At 51.4% G+C, this 25270-nt stretch overlaps 1 protein-coding gene across 1 annotated transcript in view; it reads left to right on the forward strand.

Annotated features, from left to right (window-relative positions):
• Nucleotides 1-25270, forward strand: part of LOC142245339 (BOS complex subunit NOMO1-like) — a 226410-nt gene that overhangs the window by 172593 nt on the left and 28547 nt on the right. The window contains 1 exon segment of the mRNA XM_075317979.1: nucleotides 610-720. Coding sequence (XP_075174094.1) covers nucleotides 610-720 — 111 coding nt within the window.

A 25270-nucleotide genomic window follows, 5' to 3' on the forward strand; every position in this document is an offset into this window, starting at 1 on the left:
CCTGCAAAATATTTTGCAGGACTCAGTTTTTCCCCATAGACTTCTATTAGGGACGGATTGTGACTGATGGCCGTGCGTTGCATCCGTCGCATGACTGATCAGTCGTTTAGTGACTGACCGTCAGGTGGGAGCAACGCTGCATGTAACTTTTTTTTTTGAAGCGGCACAAAAAACGCACTCCGCACGTGTCCGTCGCCATCCGTCACAAGCTCTAATGGATGTCTATGGTGCTGGATTCCGTCGTAATCCGTCACATGACAGAATCCAGCGCTGGATTCTGTCAAGCTCTACTGAGCATGCCCAGCATGTTTGGCACACCCATTGGGCTGTCCCAAACACAAACAGATCACGATTGATCCGTCAAAAAACGGACGCACAACGGATGTAACGGATGCGAAGGATCAGTTTTTCCACAGGATTCCTGTGAAATAACACCACCGTTGCATCAGTTGACCTCTAAAAAACGACGGATCCGTCGTTCCGTCGCAACGACGGACCTGACGAAAGCAAAACAACGGAAATGTGAACCTAGCCTAACTCATAAGATAAATTGTTGCACCATATTGCGCTACATCTCCAGTAACATTTTATTCATTTTATTTGTATGAGGTTGGAGATAACGATATAGAAGATGTTAACATCATCGCTTTCCGACAAATCAACCAATTTGATCTGAGTGGAAATGTCATGACTTCCCCTGAACACCTCTCTACACTATTGGTAAGTCTCAGCCTTTATACACATGTCTGGGATAATCCCCCTGAGAAAATAATGATATTTTAAGGTCAAACCGCTCTTTATGTGACTGGCACAACTTTATATAGCGGCAACCACCAGGGGGCGCTCCTGTCCTTCAGATAAAGAGGGCCCTTTTATTAAAACTATGTTTAGTGTGCCAAATATTTTTTATTTGACATTGGAACATATTTAGAATAAATTTTTTTTTTTTTTTTTTTTTGCCACAAATGGCCATTAGGCTACTTTCACACATCAGTTTTTTCCCATCAGGTACAATCCGGAAAAAAACGGGTAAAACTGATCCGGTACCGCATCCGTTTTATCCCCATAGATTTGCATTGTTACCGGATTGTACCTGATGGCTTTGCGTTGCATCCGTTTTTCTCTGTCGTTTCATTGGGGGACACAGGACCATGGGTTATGCTGCTGTCACTAGGAGGCTGACACTAAGTAAACAGAAAAAGTTAGCTCCTCCCCAGCAGTATAACCCCTGAGCCGGAGGCGGGCTCAATCAGTTTTTTGCTTAGTGTCGTAGGAGGCTGATGTGGGCCGTCTGGGCCCCCTTCAGCCACTTGATTTTTTGCGTTATTTTTTTCATTTTTTCTCGGCGACGCTCGTCGCTCTCATCTGTGGTAATTTTCTTTTTCTGCAGGTATCTTTTCTCTACCTCAGCTCTCGCAGCCCGTGTGGGTACCGCTCCCCTAGGTCGCAGAGGCTTGAGTTGTCGGGCCCTCTCCCCCGTCCCAATTCCACGGTACCACTCCCCGGTTGGCACGCGGGGCTGAATTTTTCTGGGCACCCCTATTCACCCTACGGTACCACCCCAAAGGGTCGCAAGGGGCATACAGCAGGGACTGGACCTCCGCAGCGCATCTGGAGTTTTTGGATGGGGCCCGCAACGCTGCTACATTTAGGGGCTTCCACCCCAATGGCGTCCAACTCCCTGCCTTCTTCAGCCTGCTTCCAGGTGCCCGCAGCCATTCCTTCGCTGAGCGGAGCACACAGGAGCATGTGCAGAGTCTCAGCCTGCACACTGGACAGCGCGCCGCGGATCAGGTAGGACCCCTACCTTCCCCCCCCCTCGGACGGCTGCAGAAATTGAGGCCCCGGTCTGGGCCTACTCGCCGGACTCCCCCGCTGCGTCCGTGGAGCTCCCTGCCGGCTCCGAGGTCGGGCGGCCCCGCATCGCTGCTGCGCCGCCGCCGCTTGCGGCCGGGTCCGCCGGCGCTGCCCCTGTACCTTTTAACAGCGCCTCCTGAGGTTGGCTCCGCCGGCGCTGCATCTGTCCGCAATGGCACCTCCGCTCGGCCACTGTCCTCGGTCCCCCAGGCCCCGTCCTCGGCGTGCCCAGGCCGCATCCCGCACGGCGCGCCGAGGATCCTCTCCGCCGCCGCCTGCGGTCGGGTCCGCCGGCGCGGCCTCTGCCCGCGACGGTCCCTCTGCTTGGGCCCCGTCCTCGGCGTGCCCAGGCCGCATCCCGCACGGCGCGCCGAGGATCCTCTCCGCCGCCGCCTGCGGTCGGGTCCGCCGGCGCGGCCTCTGCCCGCGACGGTGCCTCTGCTTGGGCCCCGTCCTCGGCGTGCCCAGGCCGCATCCCGCACAGCGCGCCGAGGATCCTCTCCGCCGCCGCTGCGGCCGGGTCCGCCGGCGCGGCCTCTGTCCGCCCCGGCACCTCCAAAATTTAGTCCCCGGCTTCGGCCCTGTCCTCGGCGTCCCCAGGCCCGCCTCCCGCACGGCGCTATTGGACGCCGGCCTCTCCGTTCCCGCCCTCGGCCGTGCTCCAGGCATCACTTGGGGGGTGGGGGATATTTTTTTTCCCGCTCACAGCGTCCATTTTAAATAAAGAGAGAAAGAGAAAAAAAAAAAAAAAAAAGAGAATGGGAATTTATTCCAGACTACTAGTCTGGGTTTACTGAGGCCTCAGCGTCACCTTATTTTTCCGGGGGAGAGACTAAAACACACTTTTCTTAGTGGATATTTTTTATTTTAGGTCGATTTTTATTAAAAATTTTACATACATGAGTGTTTTGCACCTTAACTCCTACAGTACTTTCGGGCACTTGTTTTGCTTCACCTTTTTTATATCGCGCTCCCAGCTCGAGTTTTTAGTTTAGTCCCCTCCGGCGGGTTAATGCCCTGTCTCAGGTCATAGATCCCCTCGCCGCCGGCCCTCGGCTTCGCGCGCATGCGCTGCGTCCCCGGCCAACACTCGGTTATACCTTCCATAGGTCTAGCGCAATCCCCTTGGGGAGGTGAGTCTCGTACCAGGGACCTTTCCTATGCTAGAAGCGGACCCGACAGGTCTCGTCTTTTGTGGCCCCCCTGTTTTCCACCTTATTCCCCAGGTCCAGACTGCTTTTTCTCCGGCAGTCTTCCGACCTCTCGGGTGATGGCCCAGGCTTTCCACCTCTGCTGGACTCCGAGCAGGACCTGGATGTTTTGGCGCATGTCTAAAGGCCTGCTGGAATTGGTGAGTCAGGCCGTAAGGCTACGGACAGCCCCCTTATCTCCATGCACGCAGGTCCCCCTTACGTCATTTGGAGCGGACCCTGCTCAGACGACATCCAGAGCTTGCTGAGTTACCGCGTGCTCACAGTCAACTGCCATACACGAAGTTTACCAGCGGTAAGTCTAGTCATCGTCTTTATTCCCTTCTACAAAAAGGGGTCTCGGTGAGAATGGGCAGGCCACACTGGAGTCGCTGAGTGATCACAGACAACAACCAGACACGGCGTTTACCTGCGGTAAGTCGTGTTATTGTCATTATCATTCCCCCAGAGGGCTCTGGAGAGAGGGGGCATGGCACCTTGCAGACAGGAAGGTGCGGGCCCCTGCGGGTTTTCAGTGGACATCCAGTTCGCCGTGTGACTGCGTGAGCACGGATATTCCTCGGACACAATTTTTACCAGCGGTAAGTCCCTTATATTGTCTTACCCCTTCTCGTAGAGGGCTCCGTGATGAAGGGGCACGCTACCCTGTACTTCACCCGCCTGGGTTCCTCCTGGCTTCTCGTCCCTATCGTGACGCTCCGCAGGGCCTCCACGGTCACTCTACGCAGAGGTCCGCGCTCCACCTATGCCGATCCAGGACTGGTTATCAGCTTCTGTGAGTACTCTCTCTTTACAAAATCTGGTGTCTCCCCGCTACACGGCCTGAGCCTCTAACATCAGGGTACCTACCCGTCGAGAGCTCTGACTCGGGATCAGGAACGCAGATTCGACGTCTAGGAAGTCGCTGACTTCCTTTCCGGCTCTCGGGATCGCCCTTTCGGAGATAGGCGAGTCCAGTTTATCCCCTAGGCTACGTCAGGGTAGACTGGCTACGTAAGGGAAGGGTACATCCCTTTCCCGGCATCGGCTCTGATGCACCAGGACTCGTTCCCTCACGTTAGGTTCGTCAGGAAACCTTTATCCCTACAACAGCCATCTCCGCTTTGCGTGGCTGCGGACCGTCCCAGCTTTCTAAGAGTGCTTGCAGGGATCACGATCCCTACGCATCCTCAGGCTCTCTCTGCCCAGGAACGACCGGGAGACCCAGAGTCTCCCTTCAAGTACCCTCGCCTTGAGGTTTAGACCATCATCATCACTTTTCGCTACTAGGGTAGCTGAGCTACAGGAAGGAGTCCTCCCAGACCCGGCCCGGTCCATCACTCCTCAGGCACGGTATTCGAGCCGTTCAAGGGTTGCTACTCCTCACGCAGGAGCAGTTTCCCTCCTGGCATAGGGTCCTGCGGCTCTTTGCCTCCCGCTCCCGTTTTTTCCCTTCGGTTTTTTGCTATGCGAGTCCTCGACAGCCTGTGGCGGTGTTAGCGATGGTGCACATACCAGATTTCATCCCGGACTCTCCAACGGAACACACTGAAGAGCGGGGACAGGAAGGCTCCGTCTTCGAGGGTGACCGGCCAATTTCCTCCTAGATGACCAATCTTCCCAATCATCCCTGGGAAGATTCCCTTTCCTCCTCTGGAGCTTGTTATCAACCGTCACCAGTCTCCCGTACTAGAGTATGCTACCACACCATTCCTCGGCACGGTCCCGAGGGACACCCCTGGAGTGTCGTCTCCCCTTCAGCATTCCGGACTCGGAGCCATTCGGGTAGCCCGGTTACAATTTCTTCTCTGGGTTGTATTGTCCAGTCAGGTTCCAGTCGGACCATGCCACAGCAGTGATGCGCATCTTCCACCAGGAAGACGCAAAGAGCTTCATGGCAAGTGAAGAGGCCAAGAGGTTCTTGCTCTGGGACGGGCTCTTTCATTCGCCAATCTCGGCAGCACATCCCGAGCGTGGTCGTTTGGGCGGCCGATTTCCGCGGTACGATAGGTCTCGCGTAGGTAAAGGACTCCAACAGGGATATCAACAGCCAGATCTCTGGCGAAGGAAGCCCTACAGTCGTGACTTTTTGGCCTTCCGATCCAACTCTCAAGTCCATGGTGCGTCGAGTACGCCACCTGCTCTGGACTAGAGGACGACGCCCAAGCCCGGTCGTGTTGCTTGTTCAGGCTCTCGTGCATCTTCCCGCTGCGTTCCATGTTCTCGAGGGTTCTCAAGAAGGACCTAGGCAGGCGATAGCTCGGGAGTGGCCCAGGCGAGCATAGCTTCGCATAACTTACTCATCTCCTCGCAGATGCCCCGTGGCTCCTTCCAGACCGCCAGATTCTTCCGTGTCGGGGCCCCTCTAGTCTACCAGGACTCAGGAGTCCCAGGTTCCATGGCCTCACCAGTGGATCCCGGGTGCTGGCTCGGTCAGGTCTGTGAACAAGATGATGGCAGACATTGAGGAGGGCATGGAATCCAGTTCCCTCGAAGATTTATTTCCACGTGGAAAGAGCTCCCCCGGTGGTGTGAGGACCGCATCTTCAGAGACTTTTCACTTTCCGTCAATCAGGGCCTTCGCTCAGAGAAACGTCCATCTGGCTCGGCGTTTTTCATCGTTCACTAGAAAAGTGGGACCATAATCCAGTGATGAGTTTGCTCAAGGTACCCCTTTTTTCCCTGCTCCCACCTGTTTTGATAGGTGGGTTCCTTGTGGCCATCTGTTTGTTATCGACGGCATCAGGGCGGACAGCCCTCTCGTAGTCTTTTCTCCCCCTTTTTCCGCTCCGCCAGCAGGATAAGGGGGGGGTTCCAGCCAGAACCCTTCGTTTCTGTCCGAGACACCTCGGCTTTCCTTCCAGAAGAGGTCTTTAGGTTTCGTTTTTGTCGGTTCTAGGCTCCCCTCTCAGCCTGAAAGAGGCATAGTTCGTTCTAGGGCTGGTACGAGCCCTCAGTCTTTCGTGTCGGCAGGACACCATTTTTTTTTGTCGGTTACACCGACTGTCAGTCCATCCTTCCGCCCTTTCCCAAGAAGCATAGGCCGGCGCAAAGGGCCTGAATATCACATGGATCCTTTCCTCCATATGTGAAGACTATCGCATGAAGGTCGGACTTCCGCCGAGGTCTACCGAGCAAGGGGCACCCTTGCACGATTGGGCTCCGGACGTCGGTCAACCAGGTCTTCTGGTCCACCACCCGATCTAGTCGGCGTACCTTTGCTAGTTTCTAACAGGTTCTCACTCAAGCTTCGGCAGAGGCCAGTCTTGGTGCAAGGTTTGCGGGTGGCAGTGGCACACCTGTAACAACGTAGGCGCTTGTAGGTCCGGGTCAGCCCGGCAAGGGGAAGCGACTTCCTTCCTATCTCCGGTGATGGTTTTCTTCCCACCCAGGGACTGCTTTTGGACGTCCCATGGTCCTGTGTCCCCCAATGAAACGACAGAGAAAGTAGGATTTTTGTGTACTCACCGTAAAATCTCTTTCTCTTAGTCTTCATTGGGGGACACAGCACCCACCCTGCTTGTGTTTTTCGTTATATATGACATGCCTGTTTCCCCAGTGCCCACATTCCCAGGTCACTGGTCACACGACTGTTCGTCATAGTTTTTTACCTTGTTTTTATCCAGGATTGTTTGGCTCTCCTCCTACTGCTTGTGCACTAAACTGATTGAGCCCGCCTCCGGCTCAGGGGTTATACTGCTGGGGAGGAGCTAACTTTTTCTGTTTACTTAGTGTCAGCCTCCTAGTGACAGCAGCATAACCCATGGTCCTGTGTCCCCCAATGAAGACTAAGAGAAAGAGATTTTACGGTGAGTACACAAAAATCCTACTTTTTCCGGATGCGGCAAAATGTATCAAAGCGGCGGCCGGAGGCAATGTGTCTTGCAACGTTTTTTTGTCCGGCAAAAAAAGCCGCATCCGGCCGCTGCAGCGCATTTTCAATGCATGCCTATGGACGCTGGATGCGGTGCGATACGAAAAAAAACGCATCCGGCCGCCGCATGCGGTTTCTTCCACTGCGCATGCTCAGTAGTGTGCCGCAACCGGAAAAACCGGACCGGCCGCATGTAAAAACTTATGCAAAGGATGCGGTGTTTTCCCCGCATCCGTTGCATAGGTTTCACAGCCGGATTGAGCCGCACTGCTCAAACCGGATGTGTGAAAGTAGCCTTAAATGAGTTTTTCAAATCAAGGGTATTGTGGCCTATTCAATACAGATCCCACTCAAAGGAAGTATCCACTTCAAATTAATAAGACATTCCTGTAAGGAGTGTTTCTGAAATTTTTATTTAAATTTTTGGCTTTTTTTGGGGGAAAACCTGTTGCATCAGAAGGGGTTGACCTAGTAGTGCACAACCCCTTTAAGTTCGGTAAATTTGGCGCTTAGTTTCTGGAAAAGTTGTGATATGTTAGCCAATGATATCATCTTCTCTCCTCCTTTGTCGATCTCAGTAATCACTGCACAAGTTATAAGATTTTTATATTTTTTATTGCTTCATCTAATCTGGACTCCAGGCACTTTTAAAATGCCCACAAAAGCATTTCTCAGCTTTACAAGGAATGTGAATTGTGTTTTCTTGCAGCAGCTCTCCCTCTGTCCTTGTGCGTCAGTCCTCACTGTTCTGGCATTGTATTAATCAACACAATATCAGAATGCATCACTAAGCTGTAACCCAGCTTTCCCAGAAACAGTCTCAGAACATATTTTCTTTGTCGCTCCATTGGGAGACCCAGACAATTGGGTGTATAGCTTCTGCCTCCGGAGGCCACACAAAGTATTACACTTTAAAAAGTGTAACCCCTCCCCTCTGCCTATACACCCTCCTATGCATCACGGGCTCCTCAGTTTTATGCTTTGTGTTGAAGGAGGCACACATTCACTCAAGCTCCCATTTTAGTCAGCAGCAGCTGCTGATTGTATCGGATGGAAGAAAAGAGGGCCCCCACAGGGCCCCCGGCATGCTCCCTTCTCACCCCACTAAGTCGGCGGTGCTGTTAAGGTTGAGGTACCCATTGCGGGTACAAAGGCTGGAGCCACATGCCGTTTTCCTTCCCCATCCCTTAGAGGCTCTGGGAGAAGTGGGATCCTAATCGGTCACCATTCACTGGGACCGGGCTCCCTCCGCAGCCCCTGGGGGAATCTGACGGACAGGAGACTGGGTATCATCAGGGACTGGCCCTGCATCTAAATAGGTACTCTGTGTCCCCTTGGGGACGGTGCATGGAACGCCTGTGTTACAGACGCTGCAGCGGCTGCTGTTTTTTTGTGACGACCGGGACTACCGCGCCGACCGCGCCTGTTTGCCGGCCGCGTTATTAAATTTAGTCCCCGGCTTCTGCGGCCTAGTACCAGAACTCCCGCCCCCGGGCCTGCCAGTCAGGGGTAAGGGCGGGACGGTCGACTGGACGTCGGCAGTGAGGGCTGGAGCATACTTAGGTGTTCTCCTCCCCCCTCACTGAGCACTGTGGGGCACCAGATTCCCGCACTTTATTAGTCACGCCCACGGCTCCCTCCTCCCCTGAGAGCTCTGGCAGCCATTTTTACAATCACTGCTGCCGGTGGAGGAGTTCAGAAAGTGCTCTGCAGCTCTGGGAGGCCCAGGCTGGGAATCTGGTGGACACACAACCGCCTTGGGCGGTTGGTAAGCCACACCGGTTACCCGGTGCTGGCCCCCCTTAGGTGCCGAAATGTGTGTATATATATATATATATATATATATATATATATATATATATATATATATATATATATATATATATATATATATATATATATATATATATATATATATATATATATATATATATATATATATATATATATATATATATATATATATATATATATATATATATATATTATGTATATATATATGTATATGTATACATTTTCTCTGTTCGGCCGCATTGTTTTGCTTTTGGCTATATACCCTCAGTGATCACTCTCAGAGGAGACTACAGCATGTCGTCCGCAAAGAGCAAGGGTGCCAAGGCACAGGCTTATTTTGCAACCTGTACCTCTTGTGCGGCTATGTTACCTGCAGGTTCCACCTACCCTCACTGTGTGCAATGCTCGGCCCCTGTGGCACTCACTCAGCCGGAGCCTCGGGCACTGGTGGGACCCTCGGCTCAGGTAGAACCGCCGGCTTCCACTGTCCAGGTGGCAGGGACAGAGTTTGCAGTTTTGGCTGAGAAACTCTGAGTCGCTTTCACAATCCATGGCTCAGTCTATGGACAGATGGTCTGCTAAGATACTAGAAGCCTTGCAGTCCAGATCGGTTACACAGGCCCCGGCCACTGTGAGTTCATCGCCCCCAGGCCCCTCTCGGTCGGCACAGCAGAGTGCTCCTGGGGTGACACCTAGGTCCCACGGGGAGGACTCCGACACGGACCGCAGTCCCAGACCGGCTAAGCGGGCTCGCGGGGAACCTTCCCCGACTTCATCACGCTATTCGGGGTCTCAGCATGAGGACTCTCTGGAGGATGAAGCGGAGGTCGCAACTCAGGGCTCTGATCCTGACGTTGCTCTCAATCTTGATACACCTGAAGGGGACGCCATAGTAAATGACCTTATAGCGTCCATCAACCAGGTGCTAGATCTTTCCTCCCCAACTCCACCTATAGAGGAGTCTGCTTCGCAGCAGGTGAAACACCAGTTTAGGTTTCCCAAACGTACACGGAGTGCGTTTTTCGATCACTCTAACTTCAGAGATGCTGTCCAGAAGCACAGAACATTTCCGGACAAGCGCTTTACTAAGCGCCTTAATGACACACGTTACCCCTTCCCCCCTGACGTAGTTAAGGGTTGGGCTCAGTGTCCCAAGGTGGATCCTCCAGTCTCTAGACTGGCGGCTAGATCCGTAGTATCAGTGGCAGATGGTTCATCGCTCAAGGATGCCACTGACAGGCAAATAGAGCTCCTGATGAAATCCATCTATGAAGCCATAGGCGCGTCTTTTGCTCCGGCCTTTGCAGCCGTGTGGGCACTCCAAGCTATCTCAGCTTGTCTGTCTGAGATTAATGCAGTCACACGTACCTCTGCTCCGCAAGTTGTGTCTTTGACTTCTCAGGCGTCGGCTTTTTTGTCCTACGCCATGAACGCCGTCCTGGACTCAGCGAGCCGTACAGCGGTAGCGTCCGCCAATTCGGTGGCAGTCCGCAGGGCCATGTGGCTACGCGAATGGAAGGCAGACTCTGCTTCCAAGAAGTTCTTAACCGGTTTGCCTTTTTCTGGCGACCGTTTGTTTGGCGAGCAATTGGATGAAATTATTAAACAATCCAAGGGAAAGGACCCGTCCTTACCCCAGTCCAAACCAAACAGACCTCAGCAACGAAAAATTCAATCGAGGTTTCGGTCCTTTCGGCCCTCAGCCAGGTCCCAATCCTCCACGTCCAACAGGTCAGAGAAGGGCCAGAGGAACTCTTCTGCATGGCGGTCTAAGTCACGTCCTCCAAAGACCGCCGGAGGAACCGCCTCCAAGGCGGCCTCCTCATGACTTTCGGACTCCCCAAACCGCATCCTCGGTCGGTGGCAGGCTCTCCCGCTTTTGCGACGCCTGGTGGCCACATGTCCAAGACCGATGGGTGAGAGACATTCTGTCTCACGGTTACAGGATAGAGCTCAACTTTCGTCCTCCGACTCGTTTCTTCAGAACATCTCCGCCCCCCGAGCGAGCCGATGCACTTTTTCAGGCGGTGAACACTCTGAAGGCAGAAGGAGTTGTGATCCCCGTTCCCATTCAAGAACGTGGTCGCGGTTTTTACTCCAACTTGTTCGTGGTGCCAAAAAAGGACGGATCATTCCGCCCCGTTCTGGACCTCAAACTGCTCAACAGACACGTGAGAACCAGACGGTTCCGGATGGAATCTCTCCGCTCTGTCATCGCCTCGATGTCCCAAGGAGACTTCCTATCATCAATCGACATCAGGGATGCTTATTTCCATGTGCCGATTGCACCAGAGCATCAGCGCTTCCTGCGTTTCGCCATCGGGGACGAACACCTTCAGTTTGTGGCACTGCCTTTCGGCCTGGCGACAGCCCCACGGGTCTTCACCAAGGTCATGGCATCCGTGGTGGCGGTCCTACACTCTCAGGGCCACTCGGTGATCCCTTACTTAGACGATCTCCTAGTCAAAGCACCCTCCCGGGTGGCATGTCAACACAGCCTGACCATTGCTCTGGAGACTCTCCAGAGGTTCGGGTGGATCATCAATTTTCCAAAGTCAAAATTGACACCGACCCAATCACTGACTTACCTCGGGATGGAGTTTCATACTCAGCGATAGTGAAGCTTCCGCTGGACAAACAGCTTTCGCTGCAGGCAGGGGTGCACTCTCTCCTTCGGGCCCAGTCACACCCCTTGAGGCGCCTCATGCAGTTCCTAGGGAAGATGGTGGCAGCAATGGAGGCGGTTCCCTTTGCGCAGTTTCATCTGCGTCCACTTCAATGGGACATTCTCCGCAAATGGGACAGGAGGTCGACGTCCCTAGACACGAACGTCTCTCTTTCACTGGCAGCCAAAACCTCTCTTCAGTGGTGGCTTCTTCCCACTTCTTTGTCGAAGGGAAAATCATTCCTGCCCCCATCCTGGGCTGTGGTCACGAGTTGCCGCTGGGGAACGCCGGACGTCGACCTCATGGCGTCTCGGCACAACAACAAAGTCCCGGCATTCATGGCACGGTCTCAAGATCACAGAGCTCTGGCGGCGGACGCATTAGTTCAGGATTGGTCGCAGTTTCGACTGCCTTTATGTATTTCCTCCTCTGGCACTGCTGCCCAGAGTGTTACGCAAGATCAGGTCCGACTGCCGCCGCGCCATCCTCGTCGCTCCAGACTGGCCGAGGAGGTCGTGGTACCCAGATCTGTGGCACCTCACGGTGGGTCAACCGTGGGCACTCCCAGACCGACCAGACTTGCTGTCTCAAGGGCCATTTTTCCATCTGAATTCTGCGGCCCTCAACCTGACTGTGTGGCCATTGAGTCCTGGCTCCTAGCGTCCTCAGGGTTGTCTCAAGATGTCATTGCCACTATGAGACAAGCCAGGAAACCAACGTCCGCCAAGATCTATCACAGGGCTTGGAGGATCTTCTTATCCTGGTGCTCTGATCGGGGTTTTACCCCCTGGCCGTTTGCCTTACCCACTTTTCTTTCTTTCCTTCAATCCGGAATGGACAAGGGTTTGTCTCTCTGCTCTCTCAAGGGACAAGTTTCGGCGCTCTCCGTGTTTTTTCAAAAGCGTCTAGCCAGGCTTCCGCAGGTCCGCACGTTCCTGCAGGGAGTTTGCCACATAGTCCCACCTTACAAGCGTCCGCTGGAACCCTGGGACCTTAACAGGGTGCTAACGGCTCTTCAGAAACCACCTTTCGAGCCGATGCGGGATGTCTCTCTGTCACGCCTTTCGCAGAAGGTGGCCTTCCTAGTAGCAGTCACATCACTTCGGAGAGTGTCTGAGCTAGCAGCGCTGTCATGCAAAGCCCCCTTCCTGGTGTTTCACCAGGATAAGGTGGTTCTGCGTCCTGTCCCGGAATTTCTCCCTAAGGTGGTATCCCCTTTTCATCTAAATCAGGATATCTCCTTACCTTCCTTTTGCCCTCATCCAGTTCACCAATGGGAAAAGGATTTGTACTTGTTAGATCTCGTGAGAGCACTCCGGTTCTACATTTCTCGCACGGCGCCCCTGCGCCGTTCTGATGCGCTCTTTGTCCTTGTCGCTGGCCAGCGTAAGGGGTCGCAGGCTTCCAAGTCAACCTTGGCTCGGTGGATCAAGGAACCGATTCTTGAAGCCTACCGTGCGTCTGGGCTTCCGATTCCTTCAGGGCTGAAAGCCCATTCTACCAGAGCCGTGGGTGCATCCTGGGCATTGCGGCACCAGGCTACGGCTCAGCAGGTGTGTCAGGCGGCTACCTGGTCGAGTCTGCACACTTTCACGAAACACTATCAGGTGCATGCCTATGCTTCGGCAGATGCCAGCCTAGGTAGACGAGTCCTTCAGGCGGCGGTCGCCCACCTGTAAGAGGGGGCCGTTTTTCGGCTCTTGTTATCGAGGTATTCTTTTACCCACCCAGGGACTGCTTTTGGACGTCCCAATTGTCTGGGTCTTCCAATGGAGCGACAAAGAAGAAGGGAATTTTGTTTACTTACCGTAAATTCCTTTTCTTCTAGCTCCTATTGGGAGACCCAGCACCCGCCCCTGTTCCCTTCGGGCTGTTGTTCTTTTGTGTACACATGTTGTTCATGTTGAATTGTTCTTTTGGTTCATGGTTTCAGTTCTCCGAACATCCTTCGGATTGAATTTACCTTAGACCAATTTATAAGTTTCCTCCTTCCTGCTTTTGCACCAAAACTGAGGAGCCCGTGATGCATAGGAGGGTGTATAGGCAGAGGGGAGGGGTTACACTTTTTAAAGTGTAATACTTTGTGTGGCCTCCGGAGGCAGAAGCTATACACCCAATTGTCTGGGTCTCCCAATAGGAGCTAGAAGAAAAGGAATTTACGGTAAGTAAACAAAATTCCCTTCATTACTTGAGCTGCAACCCAGCTTTCCAGGTGTTACCAGCAGTCTAAGAATGTATTGTTGCTAAATTTTAACTCAGCTTTCGCAAAAACCGTTTCAGAACGTATTACTGAGCTGCAACCCAGCTTTCCAGGTTTTGGCAGCCTTCTACGAATGTACCATCAATAAGCTGTTGTAACCCAGCTTTCCCAGAAACAGTATTAGAATGTATTATTACTGAGCTGTAACCCAGCTTTCCAGGTGTTTGCAGCAGTCCAAGAAGGTACTATCGCTAAGCTGTAAGCCAGAATGTATTATTACTGAGCTGTAACCCAGCTTTCCCACTGCTTGGGTAAGTAGTATGACTGTATTAACACAAGCAGTGGAAAAGCTGAGTTACAGCTAAGTAATGATATGTTCTGAGACTGGGTTACACCTTAGCGACGGTACATTCTTAGACTGCTCGTAACACCTGTAAAGCTGGATTGTAGCTCAGTAATACATTCTGAAACTGTTTCTGGGAAAGCGGAGTTCAAGATCAGTAATAATATGTTCTGAGACTGTTTCTGGGAAAGCTGGGTTACAGCTTAGTGACAGGACATTCTTAGACTGCTGCCAAGACCTGGAAAGCTGGGTTACAGCTCAGTAATAATACATTCTAATACTGTTTCTGGGAAAGCTGGGTTACAACAGCTTACTGATGGTACATTCGTAGACTGCTGCCAAAACCTGGAAAGCTGGGTTGCAGCTCAGTAATACGTTCTGAAACGGTTTCTGGGAAAGCTGGGTTAAAATTTAGTAACAATACATTCTTAGACTGCTGGTAACACCTGGAAAGCTGGGTTACAGCTCAGTAATATTACATTCTGGCTTACAGCTTAGTGATAGTACCTTCTTGGACTGCTGCTAACACCTGGAAAGCTGGGTTACAGCTCAGTAATATTACATTCTGGCTTACAGCTTAGCGATAGTACCTTCTTGGACTGCTGCTAACACCTGGAAAGCTGGGTTACAGCTCAGTAATATTACATTCTGACTTACAGCTTAGCGATAGTACCTTCTTGGACTGCTGCTAACACCTGGAAAGCTGGGTTACAGCTCAGTAATATTACATTCTGGCTTACAGCTTAGCGATAGTACCTTCTTGGACTGCTGCTAACACCTGGAAAGCTGGGTTACAGCTCAGTAATATTACATTCTGGCTTACAGCTTAGCGATAGTACCTTCTTGGACTGCTGCTAACACCTGGAAAGCTGGGTTACAGCTCAGTAATAATAAATTCTGGCTTACAGCTTAGCGATAGTACCTTCTTGGACTGCTGCTAACACCTGGAAAGCTGGGTTGCAGCTCAGTAATATTACATTCTGGCTTACAGCTTAGCGATAGTACCTTCTTGGACTGCTGCAAACACCTGGAAAGCTGGGTTGCAGCTCAGTTGTGTGGTGTCACTGCAGTGATTTTATGATTCTTAAGCTCTATAATATGGACTTCTTATATTCTACAAATCACATAGTACCTCAGTGAGGCCTCGTTCATACCCACGAGTCCTAATTCACGTTGCACCCTTCCTACGGGAAAATAGAATTAATTTGGAGGGCATCAATCCTCTCCCTGGGATCACTCCTAGAACAATTGTATTAAACATGAGAAAAGGAGTAAAAAGAATGTGCCACAAAAAGGAGAATCACCATAAAAGTACAAATTTTATTTAACATATATACAGAGGAACCTCGGTTAAGGAGTAACCCAGTTAGCGAGCATTTTGCTTAATGAGCAAAGCTTGCTGTAAATTTGTAACTCCGTTTACGAGCAATGCTTTACTGTACGAGCAAAATACTCACCGCACACACTTCCGGTTCCGTACATCCACCGCGCTCTAACCCGCTCTTGCAGTCCGCACAAACGCACGCACATACACACATATTATGCACACCTTACCTTCCGTTCCCTCACCGGCCTCATTGTTCTTGTAGTTCGCCACTGTAGGTAGGATGTGTATCGGGTAACCATTGCGACGATAGAGGAACTTCCGCTGTCAGCCGCTACTCAAACACCGCACGCTGACCAATCAGAGGCAAGCGGCTCATGTCTTTGACGTCAGCGCTCTGGGTGCGGAAGTTCCGGATCGGTTGCGATGGTTACCCTATACACATCCTGTACCGGCGAACTACAAGAGCCGAGTGGCCGGCGATGGAACGGAAGGTAAGGTGAGCATACTATGTGTGTGTGTTTGTGTTTATTTGTGCATGTGTGGAATGGCACAATAGGGGACCAGGATGGGACATTGAACAAGTTGTGGAAGGAATTGTCTGCATTGCAATGATTTTCTATGGGAAATTTTGCTTTGCTAGACGAGTAACTTGGTTTACAAGCACAGTCCCAGAACGGATTGTTCTCGTTAACCAAGGTTTCCACTGTATATACACCACAATGGACCAAACCAGTGCCTTGTCTAGGCTTTATCAGGCTTGTATTGTTTGGGCTATTTATCCGCTGTGCCGTATTTCTTTGTACACTTTTACTCCTTTGTACTTTAATGGATTTGACACATCTACATTGACCCCCTTTGGAGCAAACACCACATATTTTGTGTTGATCAATCTTGTGGTTTGGGACTATATGTGATATTCTCACCCTTCCTACGGGAAGTGCGATGGTCTAATTGTCACTTCCACTCATAGGTCCATTTACACTACACGATTGTCGTGAACGAGCTTTCCTAGATCGCCTGATTCCGGACCATCGTGCAGTTTATAAAAGCTGCCAAATACCCGATAAACCAAAAACATTTGTGTGTTGGGTTAAATGACCTTTTTGTTTGCACAAAAGACAAGGATTTGTCAGCAGAATATTATTTTGTGTAAACGGCCTGTGCTACCGAGAACAATGGCAGCCGGTGCACACTGAGCGATCTATTACAGACCTACAGAATGTTCAAGGGGTTGTCCAGAACTTTCACATTGATGGCCTATAGTTATGATAAGTGATCAATAAGTTATTGATAAGCCATCAATATCTGATCAGTGGGGCCGTGACACCCAGCCATTAGCTATTGCCTGATGTGGCTGGATGTGATTACTTGTGGAGCAGCACAGCTCCTTGACATGTGTTGACCGGTTACTCACTTCCGCTGCCTATTGATTCAAATCGGGGCGGATGTGCTGTACCCAGCCGTGGCCTATATACAGTTGATGGAGCCGTGCGTTGCAGCTCTGCAACTGAGCACATCCGGCCACAGCTAAGTTGGGGTTTTGGGTGTCGCACCGCCACCAATCCGGTATTAGTGAAATTGAAGCTCTTGGACAGTAGTTAGTTTAAAGGGAAACGGTCATCAGATTTGTCCCCTACAAGCTGCAGCAACCACCAGTGAGCTCTTATATACAGCATTCTGTATATAAAAGCCCAGGCCACTCTGTAGAACATAAAAATAACTTTATACTCACCTAAAGGGCAGTGTGGTGCAGACTTGTCAGATGGGTGTCTTCGTTCTCCGGTACCAGTCCTCCTTTTTCTGAAGCCTGGGTGCATGACTTGTCCTACGTCATCCACACTAGCCAGTATTGAGGTCCCGCGCAGGCACACTACAATACTTAGAAATTACATCAAAGTCCACCTGTGTGTGTGGCTGGCGCAGGACGCTCTGAAAGTGCTCAACTCAAGTAACGAGTATAATGGAAGCCAATGATTGGGCTGTTCGGGTCTCTGGCCACATACAGCCAAGCATAAACATGGCATTTCTGGGGGATGGTGGCCTGGGATTTTTTTTCTTTTGACCCACTACATCCAAAAACGTTGCTTTTCTTTTTCGCTCTATTGGGAGACCCAGACAATTGGGTGTATAGGCTATGCCTCCGGAGGCCGCACAAAGTACTACACTTAAAAGTGTTAGGCCCCTCCCCTTCTGCCTATACACCCCCCGTGCTCCCACGGGCTGCTCAGTTTTTTGCTTTGTGCGAAGGAGGTCAGACACGCACAGCACAGCTCCACAGATTGGTCAGCAGCAGCTGCTGACTATGTCGGATGGAAGAAAAGTGGGCCCATATAGGGCCCCCAGCATGCTCCCTTCTCACCCCACTCTTGTCGGCGGTGTTGTTAAGGTTGAGGTATCCATTGCGGGTACGGAGGCTGGAGCCCACATGCTGCTTTCCTTCCCCATCCCCCTCTGGGCTCTGGGTGAAGTGGGATCTTACCGGTCTCCAGGCACTGAGACCGTGCTCCATCCACAACTCCTGTGGAGCCTGATGGATAGGAGCAGAGTATCGTTCAGGGACATGGCCCTGCATCTTGGAGGTACTCTGTATCACCTCAGCTTTGCTGGGTGTGCTAGTGCACCGGGGACCGCGGCGCTGACCGGGTCTATATGTGCCATTACACACTCAGCGTCGCTGAGTGTGTTTATATGTAAGGGCTACCGCACTAACCGCCGCTGCCATGGGACACTGCGGCGCGGCTGGGACTTGTAGTTCGCCGGGGACTTTCACGCCGGCCGCGCTTTTACGGCGGCCGCGTTTATTACTAGAGTCCCCGGCTTCCTTGCGGCCTAGTTTACTTTTCTCCCGCCCTCAGCCCTGACAGGCAGGGGGAAGGGCGGGACGCTGCACGGAGCGAGCAGCTCTGAGGGCTGGAGTATGATTTACATACTCCACCCCCTCACTGTGCACGGTGTGAGCACCAGTTCGCGCTCTTTCTCGGCCACGCCCACAGCTCCCTCATCTCGTCAGGACGCCGCAGCCATTCCTGTCAGCTCCACCGACGCTGCAGAAGAGGGACAAGTCCTGGGAGACCCAGACACGGTCTCTGGTGGCCTCACAACCGCTTTAGGCGGCTGGTAAGCAGCACCTGTTGGTGCTAGCCCCATGGTGCTGTAGTGTATTGGTACATTATTTGTGTATCATATATACTTTACACTGTATGAGCACAGTGCATTCTGGCTATATACCCTTTTGTGTAACTCAAGGAAAACTATAGCATGGCGCCCACAAAAGGCAGGGGTGCCAAAACACAGGCTTATTATGCTGCCTGCGCCGCTTGTAAGACCCCACTACCGGCAGGTTCCACTGACCCTCATTGTGTGCAGTGTTCGACCCCTGTGCCACTTCTTCAGCCGGAGCCTATGCTAAGAGGGGCCCAGGGGGAGCCACCTGTTGACACTGTCCAGGTGACGGGGACTGAGTTTGCTAAGCTCTCTGAGACTATGGCTAAGATACTAGAAGCCTTGCAGTCCAGGCCGGTATCTCAGCAACGGGACCCTGTTGAATCGTTGTTCCCGGGCCCCCCTCAGTTGGACCAACAATGTCCTCCCGGGGTATCTCCTACATCCCAGTCTGAGGGTTCTGACTTAGACCCCAGATTGACTAAGCGGGCTCGCTTAGAATTTCCCTCGACATCATATTGTTTAGGGTCTCAGCGGGGGGAATCTTTGGTTGATGATGCGGAGACAGCTGATCAGGATTCTGATCCTGAGAGCGCTCTCAATCTTAATACTCCAGACGGGGACGCCATAGTAAACGATCTTATTGCGTCCATCCATCAGTTGCTGGATATTTCTCCCTCAGCCCCTCCGGCGGAGGAGTCAGCTTCTCAGCAGGAGAAATTTCGTTTCAGGTTTCCCAAGCGGACACAGAGTATGTTTCTAGACCACTCTGATTTCAGAGAGGCAATCCAGAATCACCATGCTTGTCCAGATAAGCGTTTTTCTAAGCGCCTTAAGGATACACGTTATCCTTTCCCCCCGGACGTGGTTAAAGGTTGGACTCAATGTCCCAAAGTGGATCCTCCAATCTCCAGACTGGCGGCTAGATCCATACTTGCAGTGGAAGATGGGGCCTCGCTCAAAGATGCCACTGACAGGCAAATGGAGCTCTGGTTGAAATCAATCTATGAAGCTATCGGAGCTTCTTTTGCCCCAGCATTCGCAGCCGTATGGGCGCTGCAAGCTATCTCAGCAGGTCAAGCGCAAATTGAAGCAGCCACTTGCACGGCCGCGCCACAAGTGGCATCCATTACCACCCAGACCTCGGCAATTGCGTCTTACGCTATTAATGCTGTCCTGGACTCTGTGAGCCGTACGGCGGTGGCGACCGCCAATTCGGTGGTACTCCGCAGGGCCTTGTGGCTACGGGAATGGAAGGCAGATTCTGCTTCCAAAAAGCGCTTAACCAGTTTGCCAATTTCTGGCGACAGGCTGTTTGGCGAGCGTCTGGATGAAATCATCAAACAATCCAAGGGAAAGGATACATCCTTACCCCAGCCCAAACAGAACATTCCCCAACAGAGGAGAGGGCAGGCAAGGTTTCGGTCCTTTCGGGGCGCGGGCAGGTCCCAATTCTCCTCGTCCAAAAGGTCTCAGAAAGAACAAAGGAACTCTAATGCATGGCGGTCTAAGTCACGTCCTAAAAAGAACATTGGAGGCACCGCTAACAAGGCGGCTTCCTCATGACTTTCGACCTCCTCTAGTAGCATCCTCGGTCGGTGGCAGGCTCTCCCGCTTTTGCGACGCCTGGCTGCCACAAATAAAAGACCGCTGGGTGAGAGACATTCTGTCTCACGGTTACAAGATAGAGTTCATCTCTCGTCCCCCGACTCGATTCTTCAGGTCTTCTCCGCCTCCCGAGAGAGCCGAGGCTCTTCTGCAGGCGCGGGGCACTCTGAAGGCAGAAGGAGTGGTGGTCCCTGTTCCTCTTCATCAACAGGGCCACGGTTTTTACTCCAACTTGTTTGTGGTCCCAAAGAAGGACGGGTCTTTCCGTCCTGTCCTAGACCTGAAACTTCTCAACAAACACGTAAAGACCAGGCGGTTCCGGATGGAATCCCTTCGCTCCGTCATCGCCTCAATGTCCCAAGGAGATTTCCTTGCATCGATCGATATCAAAGATGCTTATCTCCACGTTCCGATTGCCCCAGAGCACCAGCGCTTCTTGCGCTTCGCCATAGGAAACGAACACCTGCAGTTCGTGGCACTGCCATTCGGCCTGGCAACAGCCCCACGGGTTTTCACCAAGGTTATGGCTACTGTAGTAGCGGTCCTCCATTCTCAGGGTCACTCGGTGATCCCGTACTTGGACGATCTGTTGATCAAGGCACCCTCTCAAGAGGCATGACAACACAGCCTCGACGCTACCCTGGAGACTCTCCAGAGTTTCGGGTGGATCATCAATTTTCCAAAGTCAAATCTGACACCGGCCCAATCGCTCACATACCTTGGCATGGAGTTTCATACCCTCTCAGCGATAGTGAAGCTTCCGCTGATCAAGCAGCGGTCACTACAGACAGGGGTACAATCTCTCCTTCAAGGCCAGTCACACCCCTTGAGGCGCCTCATGCACTTCCTGGGGAAGATGGTGGCAGCAATGGAAGCAGTCCCTTTCGCGCAGTTTCACCTGCGTCCTCTTCAATGGGACATCCTACGCAAATGGGACAGGAAGCCGACGTCCCTCGACAGGACCGTCTCCCTCTCTCAGGCGACCAAAGCTTCCCTTCGGTGGTGGCTTCTTCCCACTTCATTATCGAAGGGGAAATCCTTCCTACCCCCATCCTGGGAAGTAGTCACGACGGTCGCAAGTCTGTCAGGGTGGGGAGCGGTTTTTCTCCACCACAGGACTCAGGGTACGTGGTCCCGGCAAGAGTCCTCGCTTCAGATCAATGTTTTGGAAATTCGGGCAGTGTATCTTGCCCTAAAAGCGTTCCAGCAGTGGCTGGAAGGCAAGCAGATCCGAATTCAGTCGGACAATTCCACAGCGGTGGCATACATCAACCACCAAGGCGGCACACGCAGTCGACAAGCCTTCCAGGAAGTCCGGCGGATTTTGATGTGGGTGGAAGCCACGGCCTCCACCATATCCGCAGTTCACATCCCAGGCGTGGAAAACTGGGAAGCAGATTATCTCAGTTGCCAGGGCATGGACGCAGGGGAATGGTCCCTTCACCCGGACGTGTTTCAGGAGATCTGTTGCCGCTGGGGGGTGCCGGACGTCGACCTCATGGCGTCCCGGCACAACAACAAGGTACCAACGTTCATGGCACGGTCTCAAGATCCCAGAGCTCTGGCGGCAGACGCCTTAGTTCAGGATTGGTCGCAGTTTCAGCTCCCTTATGTGTTTCCTCCGCTGGCACTGTTGCCCAGAGTGTTACGCAAGATCAGGGCCGACTGCCGCCGCGCCATCCTCGTCGCTCCAGACTGGCCGAGGAGGTCGTGGTACCCGGATCTGTGGCATCTCACGGTCGGCCAACCGTGGGCACTACCAGACCGACCAGACTTGCTGTCTCAAGGGCCGTTTTTCCATCTGAATTCTGCGGCCCTCAACCTGACTGTGTGGCCATTGAGTCCTGGATCCTAGCGTCTTCAGGGTTATCTCAAGAAGTCATTGCCACTATGAGACAGGCTAGGAAACCAACGTCCGCCAAGATTTATCACAGGACGTGGAAAATTTTCCTGTCGTTGTGCTCTGCTCAGGGTTTTTCTCCCTGGCCATTTGCATTACCTACTTTTCTGTCCTTCCTTCAATCTGGACTGGAAAAGGGTTTGTCGCTCGGTTCCCTTAAGGGAAAAGTTTCAGCGCTCTCTGTGTTTTTCCAGAAGCGCCTAGCTAGACTTCCACAGGTACGCACGTTCCTGCAGGGAGTTTGTCACATCGTTCCACCGTACAAGCGGCCGTTAGAACCCTGGGATCTAAACAGGGTGCTGATGGTTCTTCAGAAACCACCATTCGAGCCAATGAGAGATATCTCCCTCTCACGACTTTCGCAGAAAGTGGTTTTTCTAGTAGCAGTCACTTCTCTTCGGAGAGTGTCTGAGCTAGCAGCGTTGTCGTGCAAAGCCCCTTTTCTGGTTTTTCACCAGGACAAGGTGGTTCTACGTCCGGTTCCGGAATTTCTCCCTAAGGTGGTATCCCCCTTTCATCTCAATCAGGATATTTCCTTACCCTCTTTTTATCCTCATCCAGTTCACCAATGTGAAAAGGATTTGCACTTGTTAGATCTGGTGAGAGCACTCAGACTCTACATTTCTCGTACGGCGCCCCTGCGCCGCTCGGATGCACTCTTTGTCCTTGTCGCTGGCCAGCGTAAAGGGTCACAGGCTTCCAAATCAACCCTGGCTCGGTGGATCAAGGAGCCAATTATCGAAGCTTACCGTTCGGCTGGGCTTCCGGTTCACTCAGGGCTGAAGGCCCATTCTACCAGAGCCGTGGGAGCGTCCTGGGCTTTGAGGCACCAGGCTACGGCTCAACAGGTGTGTCAGGCGGCTACCTGGTCGAGCCTGCACACTTTCACGAAGCACTATCAGGTGCATACCTATGCTGCGGCGGATGCCAGCCTAGGTAGACGAGTCCTTCAGGCGGCGGTTGCCCACCTGTAGGAAAGGGCCGTTTTACGGCTCTCTTACGAGGTATTATTTTACCCACCCAGGGACTGCTTTTGGACGTCCCAATTGTCTGGGTCTCCCAATAGAGCGAAAAAGAAGAAGGGAATTTTGTTTACTTACCGTAAATTCCTTTTCTTCTAGCTCTAATTGGGAGACCCAGCACCCGCCCCTGTTTTTTTGTGTACACATGTTGTTCATGTTGAATGGTTTCAGTTCTCCGAGTTTCCTTCGGATTGAAGTTACTTTAAACCAGTTTATAATTATTTTTCCTCCTTCTTGCTTTTGCACCAAAACTGAGCAGCCCGTGGGAGCACGGGGGGTGTATAGGCAGAAGGGGAGGGGCCTAACACTTTTAAGTGTAGTACTTTGTGCGGCCTCCGGAGGCATAGCCTATACACCCAATTGTCTGGGTCTCCCAATTAGAGCTAGAAGAAAAGGAATTTAAGGTAAGTAAACAAAATTCCCTTCTTTTCCCTCCTCCCCCCCTCTACCACCCCTCAGTGAGAGTCATTCAGAGACTGCGAAGTGGCTTTCTTTGGTTTTGGCTCCCGTCATGCAGTGAAGCGAGCCTGTGCGTTGTGGTCGTTATTTCATGAGCAGAACATCCGAGCGCCCGCAATACTTGATCATGTAACGAGCAGTGCCGAGCACAATCACTCATCTCGATAGTTACACATGATGATCACACTTTGCTCTTGAAAGCATTTTCTTTTACGAAAATGTTTTGATTTGGTGTGTAGGTGTCTAGATGATGTGTACGGTTTTGATGTACCCTTCAATGCACACCAGGTCTACCTATGGATCACAGTACCCCTCCAGATCTCGCTATGCTGTTTGTTTACTTAGACAGCTGGTGCGTAATGCGGGCGCTGCAGGCAAATGTGCAACCTCCTAAAACTTTCCCTCTCGATAACCAGCTGATTGTTGGAGGATCCTTGAGCCGAAGCTAAGCCCTGTAAGCCCGTCCCATCTTTACCCCATGATGGCTGTGCTAAATGAGGTCAAACATTCTTAAAACACATAACCCGACGGAAATAACTGTGAATCACCCGCCCACCGTAAGCTGTTTTCCTACATTACTTCAGCTTCACCTTTTCACAGCCGCTCATTTTCTGCACTCTCATTTCCATCACTTTCCACGTCCATATTTTTTCGATACCACGCTGTGCATCGGCCCCTGCACTTATACCCGTGAGAGCCTTATACTTTGCAGCCTCTATGATTTGTGCTTTTCTCTGTTGCCAGAGGCTGAGCCTTAAAATATACATAAGAAGAACGTCTTCAAATTTACTTCAGAGTGGAGTTACGTTAAAGACGGTGTTTCATCCTTTGGGAAGTGGCATTTCAGGAAAATAAACTGGACAACTGGAAGGAATGCAACAATTATTGTACTTGAATTACCATTGGCATATGGCCTCAGGCACCTGGCGTTTTGGGCATATGCCTTCCATGATCTGGTGAACGCACGTTTTTCTTTTTCCGTACAGTTAAAGATTTAAATTGACACTTGCTTTTTGTGGGGGTTGCACATTTTACACACACACACACACACACACACACACACATACACACACACACGTCATCAATTTTCTCAGTAAATATATGTCTAATGGTGCTATTGACATGAATTTCTCACCAGATGTCAGTAACAAGCCATCCAATCCACACAGGCAAAGAAATCAAACCATAGCTGTCCATAAATTTAGTGATGTATAATAATGAGAAATTACACAGAACACAGTATTGCACACTTAATGAAATGAAATGTATTTAATACTTAATACAAAAGCCTTAGTTGGTGATGACCGTTTCAAGACGCCTCCTATATGTAGAAACTAGACACGTGCATTGCTCAGGTGAGATTTTGGCTCATTCTTCCACTTAAACACTCTTCAAATCGTGAAGGTCCCGTTGGCTCCTTCTATAAACTCTGAGCTTAAATTTCTTCCATAAATTTTCTATTGGATTCAGGTCAGCTTTGGCGTGACCATTCTAGCAGCTATATTTTCTTTCTTTGAAACCTATTGAGAGTTTCTTGGCTGTGTTTGGCATCATTATCTTGCAGAAATGTCCACCCTTGTTTCATCTTCATTATCCTGGTAAAAATGGCAGCAGATTTTTTATTAAGAATGTCTCAGTATATTTTTCCCTTTTATCCTTCCATCAATTGATATTTACCAGTGCCGTATGCTGAAAAACAGCCCCACACCATGATGTTCCCACCTCCAAACTTCACTGTTGGTATCGGGTTTTTGGGGTGGAACTTTGGCGTGTAAACAGTTTAATTTTGGTCTCATGTGACTAGACTTTATTCTCCCAGTATTTCACAGGCTTGTCTAAATGTTGTTGAGCAAACTTTAAACGCCCTT

Source organism: Anomaloglossus baeobatrachus, chromosome 7 (assembly GCF_048569485.1).
Source record: "Anomaloglossus baeobatrachus isolate aAnoBae1 chromosome 7, aAnoBae1.hap1, whole genome shotgun sequence".
In the NCBI taxonomy this organism is placed as follows: Eukaryota; Metazoa; Chordata; class Amphibia; order Anura; family Aromobatidae; genus Anomaloglossus; species Anomaloglossus baeobatrachus.